The following is a 9,340-nucleotide window of genomic DNA, read 5'->3' on the forward strand; positions in this document are numbered from 1 at the left end:
TCAACTGGGACAAACTAAGAGAACTAGCTAGTTTCTGCTATTTCTCCAAAGACACCTGATGACTGCCCTTTATACTGAAATTTGGTTGAGGAGGCGCTTAGAGGACAGAAGGGGGCCTCAAGTACTGAACCTGCACACCAGTAAGAAGCCCGAGACCACAGCTAGAGAGCGGCGCCCATCCCCTGCGACCAGAGAAGAGCCCACACGGCAGCAGAGACCCAGCACAGCCAAACACAAGTAAATAAAACCATTAAAAAAATATGTGGGTCATGGAACTTTCTCAGGATTGCAGCTGTGTTCTCCATCACGATGGTGATCAGTGCCGGCCACAGTCCCCCAGCTGGAGCACTCTGGGAAGAGGTACTGATCCAGACTGCTGGGGTCATCATCCCCAGGTAAGTCGTATAACTGTATAAGTTTATCTATGTCATAAGGACTGGAGGCCCAAGGAGGATCAGAGTCTCCGAGACTTATCTGGTGGAGATGAACAGTCAGGAAATCGCAGGATGAAGGGGGAGTGGCAGCAGCCCCTTCACTCTGCTGAGCACAAGAAAGCTCAGGTAGCTCGTGATGAGAATCGTCTGCAAGGCTGAGACTCGTGGGATGAGTGCTTCCGGAAGTGCCCGGTAAGGGCATCTCTTCCTCCTCCTCTGAGACAACCTGGCATGGGTCTCCTGGTGACAGATTTTGCCGAGTCTGATTCTCCTCCCTCCTCCTTTTGACACGTTGGTTTTTAAACCAAGTCTGGAGAGGGAAGAGATGAGCAGGTTAATAAGAGGGGGAAGCATCCAAAGGAGAATCCTCATATACTCCAGAACTTTGGTTGTTTCTGATATATGCAAGTTACTCTCACACGTCTTCACATTGAATTTGAGTGAGGAAAATTCTATCCTCTCCTGGCCCTGGAATCCAGGAGACAAAGGGGGGCATAGGATTGTGCTGGCAATGGCCACGACAGGACAGACTGCTTTCAGCCAAGAACAGGAAGTGTATTTAGAAAGTGGGTTTTGTCTTGGTGGATACTCTGCATTCTCAGAGAGGATTCTGAAGCCTGAGAATAAGGAGTGGGAATGTAGCTTAGATGCCTTCAGGATTTATCCAGCGGTTCTTATGCCCTGAGTACTCTAAGGGAACTTAGTCACAAGGTATATAGATAACTGAATGTTGTGATTAAGGTGAATCTAGAAATAAACAGGAACAGACCCAAATCCATCACCAAAGGATCTCATCTAGCACTGTGGGTCTGGAGTCAGAAAGGCCTAGGTTCAAATTCTGGCTCTACTGTTTATAATTCTTGGAACATGATTCCTCTCTGTGACTCTTGTTCTTCAAAAAAAAAAAATTTGGAACAAATATATAAAATGCTTAACATTTGTCCTGGCACACAGCAATTTTTCAAGCAATGAGAATTACATGATGACTAAGTATGTGTGAAACTCTGGGTTAGGTGTGCTATCTAGCTATATAGAGACAGACCTCAGGTACCTACCTTTATAACTGACTCATCAAGATGAGTAGTTGAAGCAAGTGTTCCTATGAGAAACCAGTGTGGGTACCTGGTCCTTTCAAATACATCTCTTAGTGCTCCTAGCTGTTCTCTGTTAAAGCGTGTGCGGAATCGGTGAGCTGAATTTCGTTTTTCTGTTAAAAGAGAATAGATGAAAATCTTTTCTAAAAAATACTTCCAAGGGAGTTGCCCATTGGTCCAGTGGTTAAGAATCTGCCTTGCAATGCAGAGGACATGGGTGTGAGCCCTGGTCGGGGAGCTAAGACCCCACATGCTGCAAAGCAACTGAATCCATGAGTCCATGTAACTCCTCAGCCCACATGCTCTGGAGCTGGTACACCACTACTAGAGAGTCTTTGCATAGCAATAAAAGATCCTGCATGCTGCAAGTAAGACCCAATGCAGCCAAATAAATATTTTTAAATATATATATATATATATTCAATAATGAAAGAAGTGGATAAGTCACATACAAAGCAAGCAGGAAGAGTAAAAGACACAATAGTAAAATCAATTCAAGATTAATAATCTGTCGAGAGATACATGAAATAAAAAGATGTAAAATGTGTCATACAAATATAAAATGTGGGGGAGGGTTAAAAATATATAGGATATTATATATGTGAACTTCATGGTAACAACAAAGAAAACACTTATATTAGATACCTAACGAAAATGAGAAAAGATATAAACAGAACACTAAAGAAAACAATCAAACCACGAGGTAAGAGAGAAAGAGGAGGAGGAACTACAAAAAAAGCCAGAAAACAATTTTTTCAATGGCAGTTACACATCTATCAATAATTACTTTATATGTAAATGGAATAAACTCTCCAATCAAAAAACCTAGGTGGCTAAATGGACTTTTTAAAGCTTCTATTAATATATGCCTCTTATATGCTATCTATAAAAGATACACTTCAAAACTGCAGATAGAGGATGAAAATGCAAGGATCAATAAAGATATACCATGCCAAGGGGTCAATGCTAAAGAAAATCAACCCTGAATATCCACTGGAAGGACTGATGCTGAAGCTCCAGCACTCTGGCCACCTAATGAGAAGAGCTGACTCACTGGAAGAGACCTGATGGAGAAAAAGACTGAAGGCAGGAGGAGAAGGGGATGACAGAAGACGAGATGGTTGGGTGACGTCACCAACTCAGTGGACATGAGTTTGAGCAGGCTCTGGGAGATGGTGAAGGACAGGGAAGCCTGGTGCGCTGCAGTCGATGGGGTTGCAAAGATTCGGACACGACTGAGTGAGCAACAACAGTGCCAATGGGAAGGAAAAGAATGCTGGGGTAGCAATACTTGTATCAGAAGAAATATACTCTAAAACAAAAGACTGTAGCAAAAGACAGAAAAGGGCATTACAGAAGGATAAAGGGGTCAATCCAACAAGAAGATACGTTTGTAGACATTTCTGCCCCCAGCATAGGAGGACATAAATATAGAAAGTAAATAGTAAAGAAATAAGGGGAGAAATATACAGCAACCCAGTAATAGTTGGGGACTTTAATATTACATCCTTAAGGAAATGACTTTCAGGATAAAATTCTCTATGCAGTCAAATTTATCCTTCCACGTGAGAACAGAATAAAGATACATTCAGATACTCATAGGTTCAACCAACTTATTTTGTGTGCTACCCCAGGATATAGTTCAACTCAACAAAATGAAGAACAAGAGGGAGGGGCCTTCCCTCCTGGTCCAGTGGTTAAGAATCTGAGCTTCCCATGCACGGAGGTATGGGTTCAGTCCCTGGTCAAAACCTGAGATCTCCCATGCCACCCAGTGCAGGGGTTGGGGGGTGGTGGTAACAAACAAGGGGGAATTTGTGGAAGAAAGGAGAATACATACAAGAGGGTGACAAGGGGAGCTTCCAGGGTGAGTCCTACACAACGGGCCTAGAAAGCAAGCAGAGCTGATTCCTGGAGGAGGAAATGGCAACCCACTCCAGTATTCCTGCCTGGGAAATTCTGTGGACAGAGGAAGCTGACAGGCTACAGTCCATGGAATCGCAGAGTCAAGACATGACTGAGTACACGTACATGTACATCTGCAACCAATATAAGAAATTAATTATTGGTGTCCAGAATACAACACAAATGTCCTACTAAGCCTCAAAGGGGGGAAAAACACTAGAAAAACGCCAAAGGAAAGAAGTAGGAAATTAGCAAAAGAGAAAAGCAAAACAGACTTTAAAATAGAGTGAAGAGTCTCAATTTCATTGGTTAATAAAGAAATGGAACTGGATCAAATTTCACATACCCACTGGTAAAAACAAAAGGCCCAAAATGGAGTCACTTATGCTCCACACTGCCAACAGATTTAATTTACAGTTTCAGCTCTCCCAGAAATGGAATCTTAAGCCCATCAATCAGGAATTGCTCAATCAGTACTAGTTAGGTAACTGCCTGATAGACCCCTGCTATCCTGTAAAGGGAAGTAACCCTGCAATAATCTGATTCCCCACCTTGTATAACCTAGTTCCTGTAATAATCTGATTTTCCGCCTTGTATAACCTAGTTCCTATTCCTTTCTGCCTGTACAATACAAATCATTCACTTTACACAGCTCCTCTGAGCTCCTTTTGATATGCTAGACTGGGTCCTGCCTGATTCATGAATCACTGAATAAAGCCAATAAAATCTTTAAAATTTACTCAGTTGAATTTTGTTTTTGGAACACCACATTCCACATCCCTCAAAGCCCCTAGATCCTGTGCTCTTCAACAAAAGAAGCAACGAGAAGCCCCGACACCACAACAAAGAGCAGCCTCCACTCTCCACAACTAGAGAACACCCTCGAGCAGCAACAAGGACCCAGCACAGCCAAAAACAACAAAAAGAAAATCATCTGTCGTATTGACCTGTCGTGCAGTAAGCACTGTTTATCAAATGCTCCCTGTTGGTATAACCCAATGGTTCCCCAAACTGATGAGCCAGTGTTGGCAAAGTCCAGAGACTACCGCAAATTCTCACCCCTCTCACCTCAGTTTATCACAACCCAACTACTCAACCTCTAGCATCTTTAGCACGCATTGCCTTCACCCAGCTTACCTGCCATGAGAAATCCTTGAGAAGCACAGTGATTCAACCAGGTGTTGCCTGACTCTGAACTGTAGTCTTATATATCTGCTGGGTTTAGAGGCCTAATATTTAAGCAAAATTTTAACAAAATCATGCCCCCACCCTACCCCTCCCTAATGCCACACCCTCCCATCATCCACTCAACAGGCTTAATGAGAACCTAGTCTGTGCCTGGCGCTGTCCAGGGTCCTGGGGATAACGGTGCGAGTCCAGATTTCATTTCTGACCTCAAATAGTGGAGGAAAAGAAATCAAAGTCAAGGAGGACATGGATAAAATGTTCAACACTGTCACTCAGAATAAAATAAATAAACAGGGTGCTGGGAGAAAGAATAAGTTGGTAAGATACCTGAAATCAAAAGGTGAAGAAGGGGTTTTGTGGGTGGGCAGCTCTTGTTGTGAACTGGGGGGCAAGAATGAATGTCTAAGGGACAGCTTGTGGAGGAGATGGACTGTCAAAGCCCCCAACATCAGGTCTTCCCAGCCTTCCCGCACAAGACAGCAGCTGACTTGGGGGAAGAACGTGGCAGAGCTTGAATCACAGAGGTCTTTGTAACTTAGGTTAAGGAGTTTTCAAATTCGGGACAGCTGAAAGTCCATGAACAATTCTAAACAAGCGAACTTAACAAATTGAATTTTTAAAGATTTTTTTGTTTTTGGCTGTTTCAGGCTCTTTGTTGCATCTTATGGGTTCTTTTGTTGAGACACATGGGCTTAGTTGCCCCACAGTATGTGGGATCTTAGTTCCCTGATCAGGATCAAACCTGAGTCCCCTGCATTGCAAGGTGGATTCTTAACCAATGGACCACCAGTGAAAGTCGCTCAGTCGTGTCTGACTCTTTGCAACCCCATGGACTATACAGTCCATGAATTCTCCAGGCCAGAATACTGGAGTGGGTAACCATTCCCTTCTCCAGGGGATCTTCCCAACCCAGCAATCGAACTCTGGTCTCCCATATTGCAGGCAGATTCTTTACCAGCTGAGCCACCAGGGAAGCCAGGGATTCCACTGGACCACCAGGGAAATCCTCAAATTAAATTAAAAAAAATCATGCTGCTCTCTTGCCTCTTAGCTTCCCTTTCCCTGACCCTTTGTTCAGTTTTTTTCCTCTCACCTTCATTTATCCTTCCTCAGTGTTTTTCTCTGCAAGAGGTATTACTCATGTATTTTGGTGAACATATGTAAACATTTCTGTATTTTCTGAGGACTTTTTCCCAGGACCCAGATTGGGAGATTACGGTTTCTCAGAAACCATATGTACCTTGCTGAGTTTGTTATGCACTGTGCTGAACTGGCCACTGGAGCCTGCTAAATTCTAGCTATCCACTTAGGGTTTGTAGTGGGTTTTTTGTTTGTGTGAATAAACTTTCTATAATGGAATAATTTTAGATTTACAGAAAAGTTGCAAAGATAATTAGAGAGTTTCCACAAACAATTCATCCAGCTCCCTTTAATGTTAATGTCGTACATACCCAGGTACATTTGCCAAAACCAAGAAATTTACATTGGTATATTAACTAAATTTCAGACTTTTTTCTTCTTTTTTGCTGCACCGGGTCTTCACTGCAGCATGCAAGCTCTCTAGCTGTGGTGTGCAGACTTAGATGCCCTGAAGAATGTGGGATCTTAATTCTTCTGTCAGGGACTGAACCATGTGCCCTGCACTGGCAGCAGATTCTAAACCTCTGGACCACCAGGGAAGTTACCAGATTATTTTTTTATCTCACTAGCTCTCCCCCTAATGTCTTTTTTAAAAGACTTTTTTAAAGAACAGTTCTAGGTTCCAGGGAAAACTGAGAGTAAGATAAACATACTTCCCATATACCTTCTGCTGCCACACATACATGGCACCCCCCACCATTATCCACACGCCCCATCAGAGTGGTACATTTTTTATAACAGATGAAGTTACACTGATACATCAGAATCTTCCAAAATCCACAGTTTACCTGAGGGTTCACTCTTGGGGTTATACATCCTGTGGGTCTAGAGACATGTGTACTAACATACATTCATCCTTAAAATATTATGCAGGAGGTTTTCACTGACCTAAAAATCTTCTGTGCCTCACCTACTCATCTCCTGCACCCTGGGAACCTCTGATCATCTTACCATCCTCACAGCTGTATCCTTTACTGAATGTCTTATGTCAGAATCATACAGTATGTAGCCTTTTCAGATTGGGTTCTTTCACTTAGTAATATGCCTTTAAGATTCTTCCATATCTTCATAGCTCACAGTTTTTAGTGCTGAATAATATCCCATTGTCTGAATGTACCAGAGTTTATTTACCCATTTACCTACACAGAAACACCTTGATTTCTTTCAATTTCTGGCAATTATGAATAATGCTGCTATAAATATTTACGTGCAAGTTTTTCAATGGACATAAGTTTTCAACCCCTTTGGGTAAACATATATAGGAGCACAGCTGGCAGTAAACACAATAAAAATACGCAGTAAGAAACCATCAAACTGTCTTCCAGAGTAGCTGTACCATCTTGCACTCTCACCAGCACAGAAGGAGAGTCCCTGCCCCTCCATACCCGCATCACCGTTTGGTGTTGTCTGTGTTTAGCTTTAGACATACTAAAGGGTTTGTGGTGTTATCCTGTTGTAATTTACAGTTCTCTAATGATATCTGATGCTAAGCAGCATATATACGTGTTTGCCGTCTGTGTATCTTCTTTGTTAAGGTATCTGTTCAGATCTTTGCTGTTGCTCAGTCACTAAGTTGTGTCCGACTCTTTTCAGACCCCATGGATTGTAGCCTGCCAGGCTTCACTGTTCTTGGGATTCTCCCAGCAAGAAGACTAGAGCGGGTTGCCATTTCCTTCTCCAGGGGATCTTCCTGACCCAGGGATCGAACCCGGGTCTCCTGCATTGTAGGCAGATTCTTTACCACTGAGCCACCAGAGAAGCTCCTTCAGCTCTTTGGCCCATTTTTAAATTGATTTGTTCTTCTTCTTGTTGTGTATTTGAGAATTCTTTGTTTTGACACGAGTCTTATCAGATATGTGTTCTACAATTATTTTCTCCCAATTTGTGTGTCTTGTCTTCTCATTCTTTTGAGTTTGCAAGGTTTTGACTTTTTTTTTTTTTTTACCAGAAGAGAGATCTTTGTCAGCCAGTAGTTCTCAAACTTTAGGATACATGAGAGTCACCTTGAAGGTTTATAAAAACATGTAAAGCTGGGTCCCACCCCCAGAATTCAATATATCACTATATATGTAGATACAGATTGGGACCCATAAATACACATTTTAATAAATTCCCAGATGAGCTAATTTATTGATCTGGAAACCACACTTAGAGGACCATTGTTCTAGCAATCCCAGGGTAGTCTTTTCGTATGTATTGAAACCTGCTGATGACTTTCTGCTAAGTCACTTCAGTCGTGTCTGACTCTGTGCAACCCCATAGATGGCAGCCCACCAGGCTCCCCCATCCCTGGGATTCTCCAGGCCAGTTTTTCTAGATGAACTGTAATGCCTCAGGTCAACTCTGTATCTGTTATAAATATTTTCAGCATCCAAATTTGATGGCAGTTTTTTCTTTTAAAGAACCATTTTAATTTAGGTCATTGTAGAGCACAGAAATATTAGCAATATTCAGTTACCTTCTACAATGGATATAATTTAATTCTAACATTTTCTGAAATTGTGTATTTTCCATAATTTGGAGAGAATTTAGTTTAGAAGGGGTCATTTGCAAACCTGTAAAAATCACAGATGAGTCACTGTGGGCGAGGATAGCTGGATACTCACCAATTACATTTCCTCTTTCCCAGGCATGTGTAAAAATACATATGGATATTGATCTGTAACGTTCCTTTCTTGTGATATCTTTGTCTGCCTTTGGTATCAGAGTGATGCTGGCTTCATACAAAGTGAAAGTGAAGTCACTCATTCGTGTCCGACTCTTTGCGATCTGTGGACTGTAGCCCACCAAGCTCCTCCATCCATGGGATTCTCCAGGCAAGAATACTGGGGTGGGTGCCATTTCCTTCTCCAAATGTATTGCATACAATGTACTTCATTATTTAACAGTGAAGCCACCTCATCCAGGGGAGTTCTAGTAGGGAAGTTACTGAGTCAATCTCTATAGTTCTGTTTATATTATTATATATTTTTTCTTGAGTCAGTTGTGGTATATTAAAAAAAAATACTTGGCTGAATGGCCAAGATGGCAGAGTAGGAAGACCCTGAGCTCACCTCCTCTCATGAACACACAAAAGCTACAACTATTTACAAAGCAACTGTCCATGAGAATGACCCCAAAACTAGCTGAAAAGATCTTCTACAACTAAAGATACAAAGGTATAAAAAAGAAACCACGACAAGATAAGCAGAGAGGCAGTCAACACCTACTTTACGTAGGCAACCCACGAGCAAGAGGATGATTACAACTGCAGAGATTCACCCTGAGGAGTGAGGATTCTGAACTCCCCAACCTAGAGGTTCTACATCAGGAAGACCAACCCCCAGAAGAAGGCCAGTGGGACTTACTTTGGGCGAGTCAGTGGGTGTAGGAAACAGACTCGACTGAAAGGATGCACACAGAATCCCTGATGCTCTGAGACCCAGGGCAGGAGCAGTCGTTTGAAAGGAATCTGAGTCAGACGCACCTGTAGATCCAGGAGAGCCTCCTGGAAGGGCAGCAGAGACTGGGACTCACCTGCCAGCAGCCCTTCTGAGGAGCTCATTCTACAAGCACACTGCTGCTGGTGCATGTCCTTCT

The 9,340-nt window shown here is 42.5% G+C and overlaps 1 protein-coding gene across 1 annotated transcript; it reads right to left on the reverse strand.

The window, feature by feature from the left end:
* Positions 1–267: 267 nt before the first annotated feature.
* LEUTX (leucine twenty homeobox) lies at positions 268–9,332 on the reverse strand. The gene is made up of 3 exons (XM_040254091.1): positions 9,278–9,332; positions 1,490–1,641; positions 268–744 (listed from the first exon to the last, which is right to left on the reverse strand). Exons 1-3 carry the CDS (start codon positions 9,330–9,332, stop codon positions 268–270), a joined length of 684 nt encoding a protein of 227 aa, XP_040110025.1.
* Positions 9,333–9,340: the final 8 nt, after the last annotated feature.

The sequence above is a fragment of the Oryx dammah genome, unplaced genomic scaffold (assembly GCF_014754425.2).
Source record: "Oryx dammah isolate SB20612 unplaced genomic scaffold, SCBI_Odam_1.1 HiC_scaffold_13, whole genome shotgun sequence".
In the NCBI taxonomy this organism is placed as follows: domain Eukaryota; kingdom Metazoa; phylum Chordata; class Mammalia; order Artiodactyla; family Bovidae; genus Oryx; species Oryx dammah.